At 48.5% G+C, this 23,391-nt stretch overlaps 1 protein-coding gene across 3 annotated transcripts in view; it reads left to right on the forward strand.

Moving 5' to 3' along the window:
• The window catches only part of Nmt1 (N-myristoyltransferase 1), a 36,579-nt gene extending 13,623 nt beyond the window's left edge, over positions 1 to 22,956 (forward strand). Inside the window, exons 2-12 of one of the 3 annotated variants that reach the window (NM_148891.2) lie at positions 648 to 756; positions 3,840 to 3,984; positions 7,950 to 8,068; positions 8,845 to 8,936; positions 10,083 to 10,199; positions 11,047 to 11,217; positions 11,859 to 11,967; positions 13,628 to 13,798; positions 17,853 to 18,020; positions 18,779 to 18,916; positions 19,842 to 20,197. In NM_148891.2, coding sequence (NP_683689.1) covers positions 648 to 756; positions 3,840 to 3,984; positions 7,950 to 8,068; positions 8,845 to 8,936; positions 10,083 to 10,199; positions 11,047 to 11,217; positions 11,859 to 11,967; positions 13,628 to 13,798; positions 17,853 to 18,020; positions 18,779 to 18,916; positions 19,842 to 19,862 — 1,360 coding nt within the window. In that variant the 3' untranslated portion in view covers positions 19,863 to 20,197. Of the gene's footprint in view, positions 1 to 647; positions 757 to 3,839; positions 3,985 to 7,372; positions 7,599 to 7,949; positions 8,069 to 8,844; positions 8,937 to 10,082; positions 10,200 to 11,046; positions 11,218 to 11,858; positions 11,968 to 13,627; positions 13,799 to 17,852; positions 18,021 to 18,778; positions 18,917 to 19,841 lie in introns of those variants that run through there. The other 2 variants (XM_039085301.2, XM_039085302.2) reach the window with 2 other exon arrangements.
• The last annotated feature ends 435 nt before the right edge of the window (positions 22,957 to 23,391 follow it).

Raw genomic sequence — 23,391 nt, forward strand, 5'->3', positions numbered from 1 at the left:
TGCTTTGCAGGCAGGAAGCCCCATAGGTTTGAGCTCTATACACCAGGGGGGGCGGAGTGTCTGTAATCCAGCGTTCTTCAGGTGGAAGCAGGAGGATCTGAAGTTCAAAGTCATTGTTGGAGGTCAGCCTTGGCTGCTTGAGACCCTGACTCAATGAGGAAATGAACGAGTGAGTGAGTGAGTGAGTGGGTGAATGAGTGAGTGAGTGAGTGAGTGAGTAAATGAATGAGTGAGTGAGTAAATGAGTGAGTGAGTGAATGAGTGAGTGAATGAATGAGTGAGTGAGTGAGTAAATGAATGAGTGAGTGAGTGAGTAAATGAATGAGTGAGTGAGTGGGTGAATGAATGAGTGAGTAAATGAGTGAGTGAGTGAATGAATGAGTGGTGCAAGAACAGAAAAAGGCCCTTTGAAATAAATAGGACATGCTTTGCACGGTGCCTTCTCCCTGGGGAGCTGAGGGGTGGGAGTGGAGAAGGGAGCTGTACTTGCTTGTGTCCTCCAAACGCCCCTTCTGGGAAGTCTGAGGAAGCCTACAGTCTTGATTAAGGAAAGTCTGCTCTACATAAAAGCCTTTGTCAGTGTGGTTTAAAGCATTTGTTCTTTTGTTTGTTTTGGAGCCTCCCTCAGTGTTTACTTTGTCTTACAGTGGCTTGAGTCCAGCCAATGACACTGGAGCCAAAAAGAAGAAAAAGAAACAAAAGAAGAAGAAAGAGAAAGGCAACGACATGGATTCCACCCAGGATCAGCCTGTGAAGGTAATGAGGAGGCGGCTTTCTTAGGACTGATGAGTTTTGAGGCATATTGAAGAACCGTTTAAAGTGTGCATCACCACTGGTAATATTTAAAGATGGAAGCCGTCCAGGGCTGTCTGTCCTCTATGCCTTAGACTTTGGTGATGAAACTGCGCTCAGTACCTTAAAAGACCCTGCAGGTTAAACTCAACTCCCCAGCACAGTACCCTCAGAGTCACGGGTGCATATAGCATGTGCAAGTGCTGGGTCCCATGGAGTAGGAATGTGACAGCCCCTGCTTCATGGAGCAGTGGGGCTCTGGGTTTTCTGGATCATAAGTCTCCTGTAGCCAAGCCCAGTGACCTGAATTCAATCCCCTGGACCCACATGGTGGGGTCCTCTACACACACACACACACACACACACACACACACACACACAGAGAGAAGACACTAGTTAATTTGTTAATTTAAAAGAAAGACATTACAGAAGTGGTTCTCAACCAGTGGCACGTTAGATATCCTGCATATCATTTTTTTATGATTTATTACAGTAACAAAATTAGTTATGAAGTAGCAATGAAGTACTTTTATGCTTGTGGCGGTCATCACAACATGAGGGTCTGTATTAAAGGGTCATAGCATTAGGAAGGTTGAGAACCACTACATTACAGTAGTGCAGTCAAAGAGCAATCGAAATACTCATCAATTAGTCAGGAGCGAGGCGGATGTGTGCACTCCCATAGTACATTTGGCAGCACAGTGTGTAGTTTTGTCTTCCTACCCAGCAGATCTAAGACACTGGATTGCAGGGCTAAGGCTCTAGCCTGCAGCCTCCCGTACACTTACTGTCCCTGTACTGAGCTACCTGCCCACCCCCCCACCCCACCCCCCCCCGGCTTCCTCTAGTGCATAAGTTTGAGGCTTATTTTGTTTTGTTTTATAAATTTTATTTATTTTAAGACATGATCTCACTGTGTAGCCCTGGTTTGCCTGGAACTTGCTGTGTAGACCAGGCTGATCTGGAACTCACAGAGATCCTCCTGCCTCTGCCTCCAGAGTACTGGGACCGAAGGTGTGTACCACCGTGCCTGACCTAAGGCATACTTTTAAAGAATAACTTGTAGAATAGTAGGTAATCAAGTTGTCTTTTTGTTTGTTTGTTTGTTTTGGTTTATTTATCTACAGTTTTATTTTATGTTTTGTTTTTGTGATCCTAGGGCTCAAACACAATGTCTTACACGTACAAGGCAAGTCCTCTGCGACTAAGCTACATCTCTAGCCCCCCAGTGTTGCCCTGTGTTGGGGGTGTAGATGTGTCTGTGTATGTGGATGCACATGCTTATGGAGGGGAGGCCCGTGTGCCACGGCCTACCTGTAAGAGTCCAAGGACAGTTTGGCAGTTGGTGCTCTTTTTCCACTGTGTGGGTCCTGGGGACTGAACTCAGGCCTAGTAGGAAGTACCTTTAGATAAGTCATTTTGTCAGTTCCCAGTTTTACTATTTAAAAAAAAAAAAATCTATGCTTTTAGACCTTGCATGCAAAGAAGTATGGGGTTCTGTATATTTCTCAAAATTTCAGATTAAAACTGCTCATAATGAGGATCGTAGTTGGGAGGGTAGGGTTGATTGTTTTTGTGGGTCTCGGTTTTTTGCTTGCATGCACGTCTGTGCACCACATGTGTACAGGGTGAGTGGAGGTCAGAAGAGAGTATCAGATCCCCTGGGACCAGAGTTGAAACACTTGTGAGCCTCCATGTGTGTGCTAAAAATCAAACCTAGGTCCTGTAGAAGAACTGCCGAGCTGCTTCTCCACTCCCACTGCCCCCTGTATTTTTTAAGACAGTATCTTATGTTGCCCATGCTGGCCTGAACTTCTGATCCTCGTATTTAGGCCTCTCAGGTACTGGGACGACAAACCTACAGCACCGCACCCGGCTACAGGCTTTTCTCCCTGTGCTTTCTACTCTGCATTGCTTGAAAGTTTGCAGTCAGCTCCATTACTTTTGGCATAAACAGCATGAGACTGGGATGGGGAGGAATACCCGAGGACATCCAAGTGTGGCGGCACACACTGGTAATGAAGCAGAGGCAAGATGAACTGAAAGTTTGAGGTCATCCTGGGTTACATGATTTCCAGGCCAGCCAATACCTCGAAATGAGACCCCCATCTCAAGACAAAAAAACAACCAAACAAAAACCCCAAAAAGAACAAAAAAATCAAAGCAACAAAATCCCATAGGCAGCGCCCCATTACTAATTCTCAACGGCTCTTTTCTCCATGTCTTATGATTCGTACTAAAGACCCACACCCTGGTTTTGGATAGTATTCTTTGACTTTTGAACGCTTGGTCATATGTTTGTGTGTACTTGGTCGTGAGTGTTACACATGCTATGTAGAAGCCTGAGGTCAGTGTTGGTTTTCTTCCTTAACCACTTGCCACCTGTTTTGTTTTTTTCAAGGCAGGGTTTCTCTGTGTAGCCTTCCCTGTCCTAGACCAGGCTGGCCTCACTGGGACTAAAGGCGTGCGCCACCATCGCCCAGGCTTGTCACCTCATCTTTGAGACAGGTTTCTCACTGAATCCAGAGCTTTGTGGTTTGGCTGGGTTGGTTGGCCCACAGCCCCTAGGGATCCCCCTAGCTCTGCCTCCCCAGCAGCACAATTACACAGAGACTACCATTGCTAACTTTTGTTTATGTGGGTGCTAGAGGTCGAACTCAGGGCCTCTTTACCGACTGAGCCATCTCTGCAGCTCTGAACTGTTGTATGTTTGTTTGTTTGTTCTTTTTGATACAAGGTCTCATGTAGCCAAGGTTGGCTTTGACTTCTAATTTTCCTGCCTCTACCTCCTGAGAGCTAGGATTAGATTTGCACTCCAGTTCCAAGCTAACTATTTGAGACAGGGTTTCGCCATTAAGCTCTAGTTGGCCTGGAGCTCTCCGTGTAAAGCAAGCTGGCTCACAGAGATTTGCCTGTCTCTGTCTCCCAGTGCTAGAATTAAAGGCTTGCTTCACCATGCATGGCCTCGCCAACTCTCAAATTCACAGTGAATCGTTAAGTCTCGCTAACACAATGGGCCTTTTTTTTTCTCCAACTGTCTTGCCCAGATGAACTCTTTGCCAGCAGAGAGGATCCAGGAAATACAGAAAGCCATTGAGCTGTTCTCAGTGGGTCAGGGGCCCGCCAAAACCATGGAGGAAGCCAGTAAACGAAGCTACCAGTTCTGGGATACACAGCCAGTGCCCAAATTAGGTATGTGCCTCCTTTTCCAGGTGAGAGCAAGGAGTGGGCCTTAGCCACACCTCTGTATGGGTTTTATAAGGGAGGGCTGGGAGGGCCTAGAGTTCTTGGGTAAGGCTAGTCCTTAGAAGAAATGTATAAAAGACTATTGTTGAGAGACCTTATCATTTCAGGGCAGACACACAGAACAAAGATGGTTCTTTTTAGTCCTTTCTTCTCTTAAATAAATCTTCAGAGAACGACATCATAACCCATGATAAGTGGGAATATCTGACTTCCCTCTTAAATTAGTGAAAGGCTGTTTTGTTTGTATAGACAAATGTGAACTCTGGACTGGGGAGAGTCCGCAGGCTCCTCCACTCCCCTCAGGGAGTGCTTACTAAATTCAAATGCAGTCATGGCTCACTTCTGAGGGGCACATGTGGGCTTCATCAGGGGGCCTTAAAAGCCACAGTGAAGTTAGGGGGTGGGACACACCTTTGCTTCCATTACCTGGAGGCAGAAGCAGGTAGATCCTGTCTTTGAGGCTATCCGGTCTACAGGGGGAGTTTCAGCCCAGCAAAGCTACATCATAGTGAGAGCCCCGTCCAAAAAAAAACAAAACTAAAAAAATGATATAATAAACTTATAAAGGGATTGGACAGACAAGTCCCAAAAGTATTCCAGAAAAGACTGCACATACTGGAGTTAGAGATGTCTACTAGGTCTGAACCACAGCTGACCTGGGTGGCCAACCTCAGGGCCTCTGGTGGACAAAGGCTCTATGAGTGATTCAGGGACCCAAGTCTTGCTTCTTATGTCTGTAGTTGAGGAAGTAAATCTGTATTTTGTCTTAGTTAGGGTTTTACTGCTGTGAACAGATACCATGACCAAGGCAACTCTTATAAGGACAGCATTTAATTGGGGCTGGCTCACAGGTTCAGAGGTTCAGTCCATTATCATTGAGGAGGGAGCATGGCAGCATCCAGGCAGGCATGGTGCAGGAGGAGCTAAGAGTTCTACATCTTCATCTGGAGGCTGCTAGAAGACTGACTTCCAGGCAGCTAGGATGAGGGTCTTAAAGTCCATGCCCACAGTGGCACACCTACTCCAACAAGACCACACCTCCTAATAGTGCCATGTCCTGGGCTGAGCATATACAAACTGTCACATGTTTTCTTCTAATATCCATATATTGTTAAAATATATGGGGGTTGGGGATTTAGCTCAGTGGTAGAGCGCTTGCCTAGGAAGCGCAAGGCCTTGGGTTTGGTCCCCAGCTCCGAAAAAAAGAACCAAAAAAAAAATATATATGTATATATGTATGCGTGTGAATATGTGCCTTGAGTACAGACCCAGGAAACAGACAGTTGCGAGCCACCCAATACAGATTCTGGGAAGTGATTTTGGGTCTTCTGCAGTGTGTACTCTTAACCGCTGAGCCATCTCTCCAGCACATTTTGTTTTATAAAACAAAACTCAAGCCCTAACACCAAAAGTAAGAGATGGTCAAGTTGTCAGTGCCACTGTTCTGCAGAAACATTGTGACATTTGCAGTACACTGTGGTTAGGAGGGCAGAGCCAAGTCAAAAACCAGGAAGTAAAAAGACAGCTCTGTTCCGTGGCATTTGTCTGTCACCTGACTGGCGTTTTCTGATTTACAGTGGTCTGTGTCATGACAAAATGAAAATGGCCAGGTGTGGGGGCACATGCCTTTAATCCCAGCTTTCAGGCAGCGGAGGCATCTCTGAGTTTCGAGGCCAGCCTGGTCTGTACAGTGAGTTCTAGGACAGCGAGGGCTGTTGCACAGAGAACCCCAAAAAAGAGGTTCTCTCAAAAAAGAGAAAGAACTAAATCTGGGTGGGCATGGCATATACCTCTGTAAAACAAAATTTGTTGAGTGATTTTATTTTTCAATTATGTGGGGGCAAAGGAAATGACTCAGTGGTTAGGAACACTTGTCCAGGTAGAAGACCCAGGTTCCGTTCCAGCACTAGGTGGTGGCTGGCAACCATTCTTTTTTTTTTTTTTTTTTTTTTTTTTTAAAGATTTATTTTATTATATATAAGTACACTGTAGCTGTCTTCAGACACACCAGAAGAGGGCATCGGATCTCTTTACAGATGGTTGTGAGCCACCATGTGGTTGCTGGGAATTGAACTCATGACCTCTGGAAGAACAGTCGGGTGTTCTTAACCACTGAGCCATCTCTCCAGCCCCGCTGGCAACCATTCTTAACTCCAGGTCCAGGAGATCTGACCTCTTCGGCTGACCTCCATGGACACCATATATATACATGCAGGCAAAACACTCATGCACACAAGAAACAAACAAGCTTAAATGTGCCTGTGCCTGCGTGTGTTAGGTATGCCTTTGCCCTCAGAGGGCAGTTAGGAGCCGCCTGACATGGGTGCTGGCAATGGAACTGAACTGAAGAGCAGCAGTGCTCTGCCCCGGAGCCGTCTTCCAGCCACCATCCATGTAGGGTCTGAGGCAGATCATTGATGTTTTTTGGCATGTTGGTATACACAGTACAATGTGCCCATGTGTGTTCAGAGCCAAGGCTACAGTGAAGTCACATGACACTGCCTGAACTACCTCAGATTCCATACATGTTTAATTTTCAATTTGTTTTTGGTTTTGCTATTGCTGAATTTTTCTTGACACCCCCACACTTTGACTTACGTAACCCAAGGTTACAATTCACAGTTTCAGAAGCTTCGGTCTGGGTAACTGTTGTTAGGTGCCCTGAGTGAGCCTTCAGACCTCTTCGATCTGTCATTCTGTCTAGCTACCCTCTTTCCTTGTCCTGTTGAGGGGAGCAGGCTCTCCTCCCTCTGAGGCTCATAACCTGCCTTTACCTCATGCTGCTCTAGGCTTTGCACGACGGGCATGGGAGGTGTTGTACTGAGCTTGCCACCTCCGACAGGGGAAGTTGAGTGTCTGCGGACTGTTGTGGAGTGCTGGCTATCAGATGCATACCTGGAATCCAGCACTGGGAGGCTGAGACAGGATTGCTGAGAGCACAAGGACAGCCTTGGCTACTTAGTATTCTCTTTTAAAAAAGAGGGGGGGGGCAAAGTAAACAAAACCTATTGAAAGGGAGGGTTCGCCTGCCTGGGTTTCCTCTCCAGCCTCATCTGGTTTCAGTTCCTCCCTCCATCTCAGCTTCCAAGCTCTTGGCAGAGGAGGGGTTGTGTCAGAGGGTGACTTCCCGGCAGCATCATGCAGGAGGGTGATTCAACCCAAAGGCATCTCTAGGGCTCAAAGCCCTGATGCCCTGACCTGGCAGTTGCTGGGCCACAGGCCTGGAGGCTGAAGCTGGAAGGCTGAGAGACCCTGGCTGCCAGAGCTATCATCTGACTGAAGGGCGAGCCCGGAACACTGTCGTTGGTCTTGACACAAAGGCAGGCTTATGCAACCTTACAAACCTCCAGTCAGGGAAGAGTGTCTGGGCTAGAACATGACGACACCCTACACCCACCAGGAGACAGGAAGCCAAAGTAGCCATGGTGTTTGTCCTTCAGGAGCCTGTGGTGAGAAGGATTTCCCAAACTGAGCCACCGTGGATCCTAGAGATTATTCTGAGTGTTTTGTGGACATTCGCCCTCAACTGGGGGTCAAAGGTGACTGGAGAGAGATTACAGGTACCAAGCATAGAGTGTTCTTCAGCTGCAGGGTTCCTAGGGATGGCAGAAATTTACTCTGGTTTGTTTGTTTGTTTGTTTTCTGAGACAGGGTCTATGTCACCCAGACTGGCCTTACACTCACTGTGCAGTGGAAAATGACTTTGAAGTTCTGGTCCCTCTGCCTCTCCTGAGTGCTGGAGTTACAGGCTTGTCCCACTCTGCCCCAGTTATTTAGTACTAGGAATTACACGCACAAGCAAGGCAGCCACTCTACCAGCTGAACTCCTAGCCTTCCAGGGAATGTCTTCAGTGAGCTCCTCCTCGCATGCTGTGGGCAGACAATGGACTTGGGCTGTGCTCTTCTTCTAGGTGAAGTGGTAAACACCCATGGCCCTGTGGAACCTGACAAAGACAACATTCGCCAGGAGCCCTACACCCTACCCCAGGGCTTCACTTGGGATGCCTTGGACCTGGGAGACCGTGGTGTGGTGAGTAGGCCTGGCTTGCAGTGGGGACAGGACTCAGATGAGCCTCAGAGAGCGGAACAGATCCCATCTGGCACTTCCTGGGCGTGCCCAGACTCCGTACAGTAACACAAGCGTGTCACACTTTTTTTTTTTTTTTTTTTTTTTTAATCTTTTTACTAGTGGGATAGGGCTGGGAGGACAGGAGATGGGGAGTAAGAGCACATGTAGGCATTGGGTACATCCCTGTGGAGATGGAGGACAGCACTGTGACTGACGTCATTTCTCTCCTGCCTTACTTGAGCTCCAGGATTGGACTCAGGTCATTAGACTGGTGCAGTACCAAGTTTTTACCTACTTGGGCCAACTGATGGGGACAGCTATGAAGGCAGAAAGGGGACTTAAGTCCATTGGGCTAAATGAAAAAAATCCAGTCATGGTGCTTGTTTGTTTGTTTAATACGGCAGTGATGTCCTGGGAGTAAGTGATTTCATAACCAGTCCTCAAAATCGTTTCTCCAAAGCTTGTTCACAGATGGCTCAGAGTAATCTAAGTAGTTGGTTAGAGGATGCTATAGATGCCGCCATGTCCTGAAGTGTGCGACTCTGCCCTCTAGTGGTTCCATTTCTTATTGCAACCAAGTTGTTCTAAAAGAGTCCTTGCCTTGCCTGGGATAAAAGAGATCTGTGAGACCTGAGGTGGATTTGGTAGTTTGCCTTGTCCTCCTGCAAAGCTTGGAGCTTCATGGAGTTGGCCCCCGTCTGGCAGAGCACCTCAATGAGCTCCTTCTCTCTCCGCAGCTAAAAGAACTGTACACCCTCCTGAACGAGAACTATGTGGAAGATGACGATAACATGTTCCGATTCGATTATTCCCCAGAGTTTCTCTTGTGGTAAGTTGTAAGGGGTGTCTTTGTTACGTTTTTATTTAACTTGGAACCAGTAGGACTTTATTTCTCATGATTCTGGAGGCTATGGAAGCAAAGGAGCCAGAAGTTTAGTGTCTGATAATAGCCTGGTCTCCAGTCTCCAAAAGCTCTCCTACTTTGAAGGGCAAAGCAGGTAACAGATCCGAAAGGAAACTCAGCGCCATTCTCCCAAGAGCCAGCCTTTGAATGGCAAATTGCTGTGTCCCTCAGTTTGTACATCTGGAGACTTGCTTTATGTGGTGTTTAGAACTGAATCCTTCCTTAAAGTAAATTGGAAGAGGGAGACATACAGAGTTAGTCACCAGCAAGACCATTTACTCTGTGGTGACCTTTTCAAGGAGAGGGCAAGAGACCTTGAGATTCGAAAGAAAAGTCCTTTACTACCCAGCATGCTCAATTATAGGGAAAAACCTATCCTGGACAAGCCGCCTGCTAGCCTGGGCTACAGTCAGCGTCTCAGAAGATAGAGCTGTGAGGCCAAAGTGCAGTAGGATCACCCCAGGAGACAGAAATGCCGAGGGGCAGGGAACAGAGCCCAGAGTCTCCACAGTGTAGTTGCTAACCGAAAGACTGCTGGCCCTCTGCATGGAAGTCCTTTAGTTCAAGCTCTGAGATGAACATGAAGGCTGGGCATGATGACACACACCTATAAAACCAGCACTCGGGAGGTAGAGCCAGGCAATTCTCTGTGTGTTTGAAGCCAGCTGAGACTACACAGTAATAGCCTGTCTCAAAAAACAGAAACACAGAAGCTAGCATAGAAGCATACTTATAAGGCTAAACCAGAATGGTCACAAGCTTAAGGCTAGCCTAGGGGACATACAGAACCTGTGTCAAGAAAACAATAAAGGCCGGGTGTAGCTTAGTACCAAAGAACTTGCCTAGAATGTATGTGTAAGACTGGGCACAGTCTCCAGCACAAGATGATGCTGTGAGAAATGGTTGTGTCTTGGTTCTTTTGGTGTCCAGGAAGCCTTTGTCCTAAAGAGAGTGTAGTTGTTACCCCCAGGGGTTAGGACCAGATCAGAACTGACCACAGCTCTGGAGCCCACGCCGCTCTCCGGCCTGCTGTGAGCAGTACCACAGCTTCTGTCTGTATCTTTGTTCCAGGGCTCTCCGGCCACCAGGCTGGCTCCCACAGTGGCACTGCGGGGTCCGAGTGGTCTCAAGTCGGAAACTGGTTGGATTCATCAGTGCCATCCCAGCAAACATCCACATCTATGACACGTAAGCACCAGCCCTTGTTGCCACCATCTTGCTGGTTTGGGAAGAGGAAGGCTCACTCACCTGTGAGGAAGGTGGAAGGCCAGTTGAGTGGAGGCATCTGTGTGTTGGGAATGAAACTGTCATGGGAACCACGTGTTCTGACAGACATGGTGGTGCACAGCTTTAATCCCAGCACATGGTGACAGAGGCAGGTGGATCTCTGTGTTCAAGGCCAGCCAAAGCTATGTACATAGTGAGACCGTCTCTGAGTTGTAGCTGGTAGCCTTGTGGTGATTTATAGTGAAGCCATCCACTTCTGCATTCCTGCCCCAGTCACATGGTGACATACTGAGCAGCTTCAGAAATGGACAGGAGCCAGCCTCACCCAGTCTCAGATGGTTTCACAGTCATCTGCTGCGGTCTTCTGGGCCTCAGGCTATAAATTCATGTGGGAACCAAAACCTTGGAGTATCTGTCAGCGTGGTGCACACCTGTAATCTAAGCTGCATCTTCATGGATCAAGGCTGGCCTGAGTCACTTAGCAAGTTCATGGTCAGCCTTGCTTTAGATCTAGATGAACCTTGATTTACTCAGGGGTTCCTTCATTGCCTCTCTCGGATTCCACAGGGCCGTACTAGTGGTGCCCTCAGAGAAAGGCATGTGAAGGCGTCTCCCTTCCGTTTTGGAGTAGAGGATGTTAGCAAGCTTGCCAAGTAGAAACTGGTAGTGGGTGGGATCCCCAGTAGTGACTTCTGAGTGGTGATGACAGCAGAGTGCACCCCTTGGGCTGAGGCTCCATCTACTTGGCGAGATTCCTGTCATGTCCTATGGGAAAAGTTGTATCAGTCAGCAGTTTGCCTCTCTGCAGAGAGAAGAAGATGGTGGAGATCAACTTCCTGTGTGTCCACAAGAAGCTACGCTCCAAGCGGGTGGCTCCAGTCTTGATCCGAGAGATAACCCGGCGGGTCCACCTGGAGGGCATTTTCCAAGCTGTTTACACTGCCGGCGTAGTGTTGCCAAAGCCTGTTGGCACCTGCAGGTAAAATTCCTTCCTGCAAGTGTTGGGGATGCAGGTGCCTGGCTCTGACTGAGGAGTGATGCCATTGAGACATAGCATTCCCCTGCTCTGTGCCAGTTTTGTGGGGGCTGAGTGGCTGGGAGGAGCCAGGTGGAGAACATTTTGGGAATGTACGGAGAGAATGGTTCGGGGAGTGGGATTGCCGCCAGTTAGAGGGTGTGTGGAAGGGGGTTTAAGGATTCGACTCCACTCCATTATGAATATTTTGTGGATCAGGGGAGCTTGTCTGATCCCTGTGTAATCTAAGGAGAGCCTCCACCTTAGAAAGTTGTTTAAAACAGTTGAATTATCTCTGCCTAGAGAGCCGCACAAATACTAACTCCAGGTGAATACGGGGGTGTGGGGGAGCATCTGCCAGTCTCCTGGGCATGTTGTCAGTCTCCCACGGACCTGATTGCAGGAGAGAGAATTATGTTCCCCAGACAACTGATCTAACAAAGGAATGGCTTCTGAAATGGAAAAGTAGGGAAGCCGAGCCTGTTCCTCCAGAGAGGGGCTTCCTCGTGACACCTGCTGGTCATCTGGAGGTCCCCTGCCTTTGTCCTCTTAATGAGTAGGACGGGCCAGAGGCCTCTGAGGCCAGGACGTTTGTGTACTTACAGGTACTGGCATCGGTCCCTGAACCCTCGGAAGCTGATTGAAGTCAAGTTCTCCCACCTGAGCAGAAACATGACCATGCAGCGCACCATGAAGCTGTACCGGCTGCCAGAGGCCAGTGGTGCTCGGGGCGGCCAGGGTGGTGGCAGGGGCAGGAGTGTGGGGAGGTTTCCACTCACAAGCCCCTCATCTCCACGTTCTTGTGTTTTACTGTCTACGAAGTTTATTTTTGTTCTATTCTCAGCTCTCCTGAGTCAATGCCTGGCTTAGTAGCCCTGATGTCTGCTGACAGGCTCAAAGAATACCACTTCTTCCCTGTAATTTTAGCCTAAGTGAAGTGTAGATCAAAATGGATCTCTTTACTGAACTTTCCTCTCTGTCTCACACATTCCAGAAACTAGTGTGGGTAAGCTCTCAAGTGTCCACTCCCTTCTGCCAAGACAGATAGGGGAGAGCTGACAGCTTGTGAGAGAAGCCAGATTTCTAATCCTTCCCCTATACTCAGAATTGGCACCGAGGGACTGGATGGCCTGGAGTAACCAGATCTTCAATTCTAGATCTCAGTCTGCCAACCCCCACCCCCACCCAACACACCACAGTTGTCCTGTTCACCAGCCGTGCCTCCCTTCAGGATGCTGAGCTGTGAACTCTTTAATTCCCTCCAGTGACCTCAGAGCACACCTACCAGGTGGTTTTCACTCATACCAAGTGCTTGCGGCACAAAGGGCTGCAGCTTGAGTCTGTTGATCTGCATGTACTCAGCTTGGCATGGGTGCATTAGTAGGTCAGGGTCAGGGTCATGGTCCTGTCTTGAGAGACTGCCGCAGCATAGTCCCCTATTGCCAAAGTAGGTTTGGAAAGCTGAGTATGGTGTCTCCTGCTTGTGATCCCAGCACTCATGACTAGGAAGATCGGGAGTTCAAGGACAGTCTTGGCTATATAATGAGTTTGAGGCCAGCCTGGGCTACATGAGACCCTGTCTTTTCGGGGGTGGGGGTGGGGGGAAAGGGATTGTGGGGATGTCTTCCCCCCTGTGTCATCCCATCACCCCTCCCCTGCCTGCATTCTAGGCAGGTAGAAAGCAATTTTCAGGTCCCCTGTGATCCAAAAGAAGGTTTAACTCTGCCTGTATTTGGATGAGAGCCCAATGTAGATGTATTTTCAGGATTAGAGGTCACAGTGGGGACTGCCATAAAGGATGGAATTAGTGCACAGTCCCTAGAGAGAGACCTAAGGAGTCAGAAGGCTAGAGGTCCACACCGAAGTTAATGCATGTGCATTTGAATGTGTTAGTGCCTCCAGGGTCATTCTGTCTTCAGCCTGGCTTTGATGTACAACAAGCTAGCTAGCCCGAGTTGTTCTGCACATTCTTCTATCTCCGCCCCTCCTTGTGGGAGTGCTAGCATTACAGGTGCCTACACTGTTACATCTGGCTTTTACACGGATTGTGGGGATTTGAACTCAGGTCCTTACACTTAACAATAAGCACTTCTTTTACTTAACTGAGCCATCTCTCCAGCTCCAGTGAAAACAGCCATATGTCATCTGTGACTCTATTGTTCACAACTTAGACAGACTAGAACCACGCAGATAAGAAATGGATACCGTAGTCTCTGTCCTACCAAGAAGTGGGGCCAGCAGACCCCAGAGGCAGACTGAGTCTGGATGCCTAGAGGGCTCAGGCTGATGCTGAGGGTGACTGGGTTTCTCTCAAGGGCCTATGTGGGTGGGTCCAAGATGATAGGCTCTGAGACCATCTTGTCTGTCCTTTCAGACTCCCAAGACAGCTGGGCTACGCCCGATGGAAAAGAAGGACATTCCGGTAGTGCACCAGCTGCTCAGCAGGTACCTGAAGCAGTTTAACCTCACCCCCGTCATGAACCAGGAGGAGGTAGAGCACTGGTTCTACCCCCAGGAGAACATCATTGACACTTTTGTGGTAGAGGTGAGTTGCTGTCCACTCCCAGATAAGCAGCTAGGTTGCCAGAGCTGGTATTGCCCTGCTAGGCTTCCCAAAGTCTCTGTTTGTCCTCAACAAATCGTGGTCATGGTTTGCATTTGTTAAAAGGTTATCTTGTACTCCCAACCCCTGCTCAATACACAATAGAGAGCACCGCACCCCTTAGTCAGGCGAGCCTCCGCCTCTCTTCTTGTCTCAACTCAGTCTAATGTGGTCCAGACACCACAGTGAGGATGAGAGTCACCCGAAGACGTGCCTGGCCCCGCCCAGCAGGTAGCTCAGCCTCCAGGTTGGCCTGGCTGTTGTAGCGGAAGACCACATAGCTATAGAAACTGTGTCTGAACTGTTGAACATTTAACTGCTCTGAGCTATTTCTGTTCGAACATTGTGGAAAGCACTTAATATAGTTAGATCAGAATCTAATCTAACTGTGAGTGTACTGTGTGGTCCTTATCTTGCCTCACTTAATCATCCTAAACCGTTTGTAACAGCAGCTGTAGAAGGACTGGGTTTAAATCTTGTGTTCTTAAATGAGTTGCATGGCACAATGTCTAAGAATAACAACATTAACTTCAAATCTTGTATCAATATAGAAATTTATCAAATAAGAAATTTACACCAATGGATACCTTAAATATGCATCAGTCACAGATTCTGTACCAATGTAAACTTATAACTTCAATTAGTATCAATTATAATAGATCCTACCAATGTAAGATTGTGGCCATATATGCTTTACTTAAGAATGAATTTAGTAGGACTGGAGAGATGGCTCAGGGGTTAAGAACACTGACTGCTCTTCCAGAGGTCCTGAGTTCAATTCCCAGCAACCACATGGTGGCTCACAACCATGTGTAATGGGATCTGATGCCCTCTTCTGGTGTGTCTGAAGACAGCTACAATGTACTTATATATAGTAAATAAGTAGATCTTGAAAAAAGGAATCTAGTAATTCATCCCATCTATTTCCTCCCTGTTCAAAATTATGATCATTTCCAAATTACCCCTTAAAATGACGAGCTATCTATAATCTATAAAGTAACCATAACCAGACACCCAAACCCAAGGGATCAGGATGACAACTCTCCACAACTTCTTCCTGCTGAATGGGGGCAACAAAAATTTTTTAAAGGGGTGAATAGAGGTAGGAAAATTAGAAAAATTGTTTAGACTTAAGAAAGCTAGCTTTACCATCTATTATCCAGTCTCTGTATGCTTAGATGCTCAGGGCTTGACTGAATCTGTCTGAAAGTCCGGATGAACCTAGCTCGCCAGGAATCAGTAGCAACTCCTGAAGCTGTTCTGGAAGCAAGTCTCTGGACAGCATCAGGAAGCAGGGAGCTGGAACAGCAGATCACTTCAGCGTCCCTGAGGATGAGTTTTGTCAGAGCTGCAAATTCTGCAACACAGGAATCTTTTTTTTTAAAGATTTATTTATTATTTTATGTATATGAGTACACTGTAGCTATCTTCAGACACACCAGAAGAGGGCATCAGATCCTATTACAGATGGTTGTGAGCCACCATGTGGTTGCTGGGAATTGAACTCAGGACCTCTGGAAGAGCAGTCAGTGCTCTTATCCGCTGAGCCATCTCTCCAGCCCGTAACACAGGGATCTTAAAACCAAAATCTTAGGGCTGGAGAGATGGCTCAGTAGTTAAGAGCACCGACTGCTCTTCCAGAGGTCCTGAGTTCAAATCCCAGCAACCACATGTGGCTCACAACCATCTGTAGTGGGAATCCAATGCCCTCTTCTGGTGTGTCTGAAGACAGCTACAGTGTACTCATATACAAAATAAATAAATAAATCTTAAAAAAAAAAAAAAAAAAAAAAACCAAAATCTTAGTACTTGTAAGATATTAAGATATTCTGTGCAAGTTGCACCAATCAGTTAGGGATGAGTTTTTGTTCCTTATGTAAGCAGGTGAAAGACAACTGTCCTTTTATGAGTTAATTTGATCAGTAACCAATTACATCTTCATTCATGCCGTGTGAAGGATGGCATGGTGAACCTTAAAAATTCCACAGCCAACAAGATTTATTGTCTGATTGTAGCTGAAGTTTTGGCTAGAGACAGTTTTATGTCTAAGCCAAGTTATGGGGCTGCTCCCATGTTGAAGATTCAGCAGATCAAGTTACCTGTCTTGTTTGATTTTTCTCACATTTTTCTTTTCTGTAACCAAGATCTTCAGGTGGTCTTCCCCTGTCGTAGCTGATCCATATCACTCTGGAAGGGGTCCAAAGCCTTTTCTCCTTTCCTGTCAACATAAATGCTCTCTCCCCAAATAGCATGTCCTCGGTCCAGTAGCCAGGGATCATTAGAGGTATAGATTGAATTAATTTAATAGCTTGTCCTCTCTCCCAGAGGAATTTTAATATAACCACTAAACTCATAACCACATGTATTTTGATAATTAAAACAGTTCAAAGCAATTAAAACAATCTGAACAAATGTTATTATCTGTTGAGATAGTGCTCCCCCACCGTCTACTACCCCAACCTATTGAGGTCAGCCCTAAGTTAGTTATGCATCTGCGTATGCTTAGATCCTCCCTTCTGTGTGCTACATAAGCCTATTTCCAGGCTCTAACTTTGTTACACTAGGCTAAGCAACCTCAGAAATTCCATGTAGACCACCTTCAAAGATCTCAAGTATTTGCCTTGGCAAGACTTTCTCAATTTTTCTTTAGTTTTTTCATTCTTTCTATTCTCCTTATCTCTGTGCCTTTGATTCCTACATTCGAGATTAAAGGCCTGGATTCTTTATTCTATGTATACTTAAAAACAGTTAAACAATTACCATCATACTCCTATCCTTAAAAACAGTTAAATCAAATTGTATTCATCTCTAGTCTTTATTTAACTGGTTGTGAGAGGCAGGCAGCTTCTACCCTTTGTCTCTACCTGACTTTCCAGCAACCTGTCTCTTTGCACAGCAAGGGCTCCCAGTGCCTCTGAGCCTAAACTCTCTCCCCAACCCCCCCCGGAGCTGGGGACCGAACCCAGGGCCTTGCGCTTGCTAGGCAAGCGCTCTACCACTGAGCTAAATCCCCAACCCCGAGCCTAAGCTCTTTGTAGTAGTTCTGAACCATGGGAAGAAATCCCCATGTGGCTCTGGCAAAATCTGTAGCCTGCTAAGAAGCCGGTTCTCACCAACTCCTAATCTATATCATAGCTGTGTGTATCCTATTTGAGAATCTCTAGTTAATTTCTAATAGTGGATACAAGCCTATGAGTGCCATCTGTGGGGGTAAAGCATTACTCAGCTCTGTGCTCCTGGCAGGTGCGTACAGCTCTGCACCAACCCAAGAACTCTGGATTCACAAAGACACACGCGAACGCGCGCGCGCGCGCACACACACACACACAGCGTGTTATTTTTAATATGCCTTACTAGCTCAAAGCTTCTCCCTAACTCCATGACTCCATGTGCCTAACACACTTTCCCCTCTGATATTCCTGAGTTAACATCTTTTAAAATTTACATTTCGGGGCTGGGGATTTAGCTCAGTGGTAGAGCGCTTACCTAGGAAGCGCAAGGCCCTGGGTTTGGTCCCCAGCTCCGAAAAAAAAGAACCAAAAAAAAAAAAAAAATTTACATTTCATTTCTGCTACCCCAGTCCCAATAGGGGAGTTTACCAGATTCTTGTATGTCTGCGGGCTCTTAAGTCTAACCTCTGTGCTTCCCTGTCAGGGCAATTCACTCCTCCTCTTCTCTGTGTTTCTTTTCTGGGAATCCTAAAAAGTCCCGCCTCTGTCCTTCTGCCCAGCCATTGGCTGCTGGCTCTTTATTGATAAGTCAAAACCCAGTTGGGGACAGGGATCCTCCTGTTGAGCTGAATTAAGATAAAGCATTAGAACCAATCCCCAGCAGGCTGTCCTCCAGAGCCCTTAGCTGGTGTGCTTCCTCTTGCTCATAGCCTGTTCCAATGCCCACCCATTCAGCTGCCTGGAGATGGTGTGAGTATAACATGGTCTGTGGGCTGCCTGTTCCTCTACATGTGTGACACCGCCTGTTCATTTACTCTTCCCTTCAGAATGCCAATGGTGAGGTGACTGATTTCCTGAGCTTTTATACACTTCCTTCCACCATCATGAACCATCCAACCCACAAGAGTCTGAAAGCTGCATACTCCTTCTACAACGTCCACACCCAGACCCCTCTTCTAGACCTCATGAGCGACGCCCTCGTTCTAGCCAAAATGGTGAGCAGACCAGCTGTCTTGGGAGAGTCAAATGGGGCTTTTAGTAGTGAGCACAGCTCAGGAGTTTGCTGCCCATAGGCTGGGAGGCTTCAAGCTTCCTTAGTTTCCAGCTCTTAGGCAAGGCCCCAGCCATCTTCAGCCACAAACTCCAGTCTAGAAGAGGGCTAGGAGTCACTGCACTCCTTGTTTGGGGCCTGACTGGCTGGCCGGCTTCAGAGTTAGGGTTCTTTTGGCCTTCTGAGCGAGCATGGGAGGGGAGCCTGGGATCTGCCCGAGTGAATGAGTGGACTGGCTGACTCCAGTAGACAGGCGTAGGTGGTAAGTCTGTCTGTTGTCTCCTTGCCTTTCTTATGATTCTGGTTCCATCTGTACCCAAGCCAACCTCTGGACAGAGTAGTCCTCCATGAGAACATCAGATCAGTTGGGTGAGATTTTAGAAGTGTCCTGTCACAGCCTCAGGCAGCCTGTCCAGGCTGCTCAGTCAGGGAATTAAGTGGCCAGAGTTAGAAAGCTGGTAGGAGGTGACTTCAGGAGGAACAGCTTCCAGTTTTTGACCACTCGTGGAGACACTGAGGAGAGGCCAGGCTGTGGGCGGCCTGAGGACTCTCGGGAGCGCATTTGCAGAGCCAGCACTAACCAGTTTGCTAGCCAGGAAGTAGCTCTAAAGGAAGCTTGCCCTATGGCTGCCTGTAGGCCAACGGGAAGGGAGGTAAAGCACCAGCCTACCCTTACCTGTTGCCACTTCTGCTACTCTGCAGAAAGGGTTCGACGTATTCAATGCACTGGATCTCATGGAGAACAAAACATTCCTGGAGAAGCTCAAGTTCGGCATAGGGGACGGCAACCTGCAGTATTACCTGTACAATTGGAAGTGCCCGAGCATGGGGGCCGAGAAGGTATGTGTCAGCCAGAGGCTGAGCTGCTAGCCAGGAGGCTGGCGGTTCCAGCTAAAACAGCAGAGAGGTATGGAGCCAGTCCAGGCCTGCAGCAGTTGGCGCTTAGGCCTTGGAAAGTGTTCCATCTGGGGTCACAGCAGTGGGGTCACAGCAGTGGGGTCACAGCAGTGGGGTCACAGCAGTGGGGTCACAGCAGGGCATCCTACCTTGTTGTGTTAATTTTTAGTAGTTTTGGAGCTTAGACACACAGCCTCACATATGCTAAGTAACTGCGTACCTTGAAATTTAATGTGTGTGTGTGTGTGTGTGTGTGTGTGTTTTAATTCCAGCCACAGTCTCACTATGTAGCCTAGAAGTGCTGTGTAGACAAAGACTGGCCTCGAGCTCATAGATCACAGAGATCCACCTGCCTCTGCCTCTGCCTCTGCCTCCCAAATGTGGGAATGAAGGCCTCCAGACTTTTCTTTTTCGATTCAGGATTTCAGTCATTCAGGCTGGCTCAGTCTGTAGCCCAAGCAGGCTTTGAACTTAAGATCCTCCTGCCTCTGCCTCCTCAGTAGCTGGAAGCACAGACCTGTACCATCAGGCACACGGTTTTGCGGAACTCAGGAGTTCCCCATGAGGTTAGGGTCTGCAGATCTGCCTTTCCTGCCCCCTCACCCCCCACCTCAGGGCAGCCAGGCAGGGAATAGTCAGTGTCTATAGTCAGCACTGACCAGGAGCTGGCTTGGAAGCCTTTGGCCCACTGTTCTCCTTGAAGGACAAAAACCCAGAAAAGGCTGAGTAAGAGACCTGGGCTTGACATCTGCTCTCCACGGCAGACATTTTCCTCTGAGCTCAGTGGGCCTCACCCACCTGCCTGGGGAGGCAAGAAAGTCCTGCATATTATCAACTCAACGTGACCTTTCCCCGTTGGCTCTCCTAGGTTGGGTTGGTGTTACAGTAACCAGCTGCCAGTGAGATTCTGGATAAAGCCACTGAGAATCCAAACCAGGAAACGGAACCCTCCACTTGTGGTCCAGCTCTCACAGATGTGAGATCGCTGGCAAACAGAACAGAACTGAACCGGCTTTACCAAACCGCCAGCGAACTTGACAATTATATTGCCATGGCGTGGGCTGCGTGACGTCACCTTTAGCCATGTTTCTGGTCTCCCTGTTTTCAGTGAATTACCATGCTCATGCAGCCATGATCAAGGGAATGGAACTGCTGAAACCTCGCTCGTGATTGGCATATTATGGAGTTAACGGGTGAATAATAAAAGTATATATATTATATATATATAAATATTCTAGATATCTTTCATGTTCCAAATGTACAAGGATGTTTGGTCTCTAATGAGAAAGACGCTGAATCCAGTCATTCTTCAATGTGAGAGCCCAAGGACAGCGGCAGACAGGTGTGCAGATGCACGACTATTGTTTCTTCCGCAGTGATGGCTGTGGTCAGGGGGAGCAGGAGAGAGTGGATCTGGGGAGCCCTTGGAATCGGCTGCCCAGCAGGCTTTGAGCAGGAGGCATGATAGAGGGACTGCCAGCTCAGGAGAGGGCTCCTAGGGTGGGACTGTCCCTGGGCAGTGGCCAGCCTGCTGCTCTCTGAGACCAGGAGGTGGTGACAATCATGGAAGTAGATTCATTAATCAAGTCCCTCTTCCATCTCCTGGGCCCTGTCCCGGAGGACACTATCCTACCAAGTGATTTTAAAAGGCTGGTTGTTGCCACCCTTACAGATGTGTGTTCTCTGAGAGACTTTGTCCTCACTTCTAGGATGGTTGGCATTTTGAAAGGGACTTTGGACCTTGTAGTGTCTGGGACCTTGTCAGGACCACAGTGCAAGCTTTGTTTGCTGTGTATTAGAGCAAAGAGGGCGAAAGTGTCCCAGGAAGGCTGAGCAGGTGTGGTGTGACGATGGTCAGGCCCTTGAGTCCCAGCCCCTGCCTGTGCCTTCCAGCCCGTCAGCCATCTCGTGCTCCTTTGTTTCTCCTTTCCAGTATGTGCAGCCCACAATGGCCACAAGAAACAGTCACTAGAGATGGTCTGGACTTAGCGCATTGCCAGTGTCTGAGTCTGATTATCACCGGTGCTGTTGTGGATTTTTGTGGGGTAGTGATGGTTGTTGATGCTGCCAGTTTCTCCTGAAGTGGTCAAGCCCCTGATCACATGGCTGCCCGTGTGGGCCTTCTCGAGCGGTGTTGAGCCAGGTGGCCCAGGAGGATGGGCTGAACTGTCAGCAAGTCACCTCCAGCTGCCTCGTAACTTGTGCGATGGGGGAAAGCTCCACACGACACGTAGTGGGCAGTTTCTTTGCTCTTTCACCTCTTGGCATCTGGGGGTCAGGGGAACCTTACAGGGGAAAGAAGCCTTAGCCTCTAGCCAGGTTCAGCCTTGTTCCCTGACCTGAGTGAAGCTGTCCTACAGGCGAACAGGGACGGAGTCATGCTGTGGCTTCTGGTAGTGGTCTACAGAAACTAATGCTCTGACTCAGCTGCAGCCAGCGGGGCTGGAGGCGCGTCCTGCTTTGTAGACTGCTGCTGGACAGAAGCTCTGCTGGGAGGATTCTTGTCAGAGGCTTCTAGGGATCTTCCTTCCCTTCACTATCCTGTGCTGCAAACTGCAAGTGCCAGCAAGGTGGCCGACTTGTGACTCCGAGATACTCAGACCAAAGAAGCTGTTTGTGGCAAGATGTGCACTGAGCTCTACAGAGGGAGGGGTTGGAGGCGGGGCTCCCCTCGGCCTCAGTCATCAGACAGTGCCCTAAGTGCCCCAGTGGGCTCACCCTGCCCACACTTCAAAGAACAAAGTACTCGAGCCTTTCCTTCTTGGGTGGGCCTGGAATGTGGAAGCCCCTGTCTTACTCTGTCAGCTGTGGGCCAGCTCTCGGCTCAAATTACTTCTGAGGTTTGGGGAACACAAATCTCTGGAGTGAGCTTTGGTTTCATTGACCCTGGTCATGGACCAGAGAACAAAACAGTGAGCCTCAGGGGATTGCGCTGGAAGATCTGCTGGCAACAACTCTGTCCCCAAAAACCGGTGGCTCACTCCGCCTCTGCCACTGCCTTGGGCACCCTGCCCAGGTCTGTAGGAGTTGGCTCAGGGCTTGTTTTTAAGTCTTGTTTTCATCCGAGCTGTCCCGGTGTCTTCATTCAACCCTCATGGGATTGGGGGCTAAAGAGCACCATTTGTGGGGTTCAAAACCACTCCACAGTCTTTGAAGTATGGCAGGCCTGTGACTGGCTTGGACCAAAGGAGAAGGGCCTTGGGCATCCAAGCTGACCTTTCTCAGGCAGCCGCTATAGGAAGGCCTCTGTGGGCCTGACCCTGGCCTTCTGCTGTGTACTGAAGACCACCTTTCCTCCCCTGCCTTTGGATTGCTACCATGGACACTGGTCTGTAGAAGTGAGCTGGGTAGAAAGGCCTTAACTCTGGACTGAGACCCGCGTGGGCTTGCTGTCCCCACTCAGGCCTGTGTCTGAAGATGTTGGTATCTGAGGATTGGCTCACACAAAGCTCTGCTGACACTCGTTTTTTAATGGAAAATTTCAGGCTTGCTCCTTCTTTCTGGCATTCGTCGCCCTTATTTGCTGGCCCTCTGAAGCCCAGAGGCAGGTGTCTTTGTGATCTTGAATTCTGTCTCCAAAGATGACCAGCATTAAACCAACCTGGGGGCCCAAAGGCCCTGAGCAGTTTTCATGGAGCCGTCTACATCTAAGAGACTCAGGAAAGGGAGCTAGAGTGTCTCTCTGGCCTTGTCTGCCTTTTGTTGAACCAGAGACCCGTTGCGTCTCGCTGCAGAGTGACGGCGGGCGGGCCTACAGACTGTATCTGAGGAGATTTAGGACGGTTTTCACTGAATTAAACTACAGTGTTCACTGTGGCCATCAGGTGCTGCATCTGGGGGCGTGAGAGCTTCACTTTTTTGTCTTGGCTTTTCTTTGGGCTGTGCTGGGGGCTTTCTTGCTGGGGTGGGGGCAGAGATACCAAATGCACTGTTCCACTCCAGACATCTCACTTGTTTCTAATAAAGCAAGCCGTTCAACAGTCTGCGGTCCTGGTGTCCTTCTGGTCAGCAGCAGGGGGCAGTGGAGCAGCTGGTATGTCTAGGGCCTCAGAGCAAGGTGACAGGAGAGCCCCTCTCCCAGGGCCCCCAACACCTAGCCAGATTTGTAAGACCTCTTCCAAGGTACAGATGACTCTCCCCAGGCTTCCCCACCTACCAGAGAGAAGCTGGTACTAAGGCAGAAGAGCAGACCCATGCTAAATAAGTAAGAACCCTGCCACCAGGGAGATGGCTCAGGGGTTAAGGGCACTGACTGCTCTTCCAGAGGTCATGAGTTCAATTCCCAGCAACCACATGGTGGCTCACAGCCATCTGTAATGGGATCCAATGCCCTCTTCTGGTGTCTGAAGACAGTGACAGTGTACTCAGATATAATAAATAAATCTTTAAAAAAAAGAAAAGAGAGAACCCTGCCACCA

Source organism: Rattus norvegicus, chromosome 10, assembly GCF_036323735.1.
Source record: "Rattus norvegicus strain BN/NHsdMcwi chromosome 10, GRCr8, whole genome shotgun sequence".
Taxonomy (NCBI): domain Eukaryota; kingdom Metazoa; phylum Chordata; class Mammalia; order Rodentia; family Muridae; genus Rattus; species Rattus norvegicus.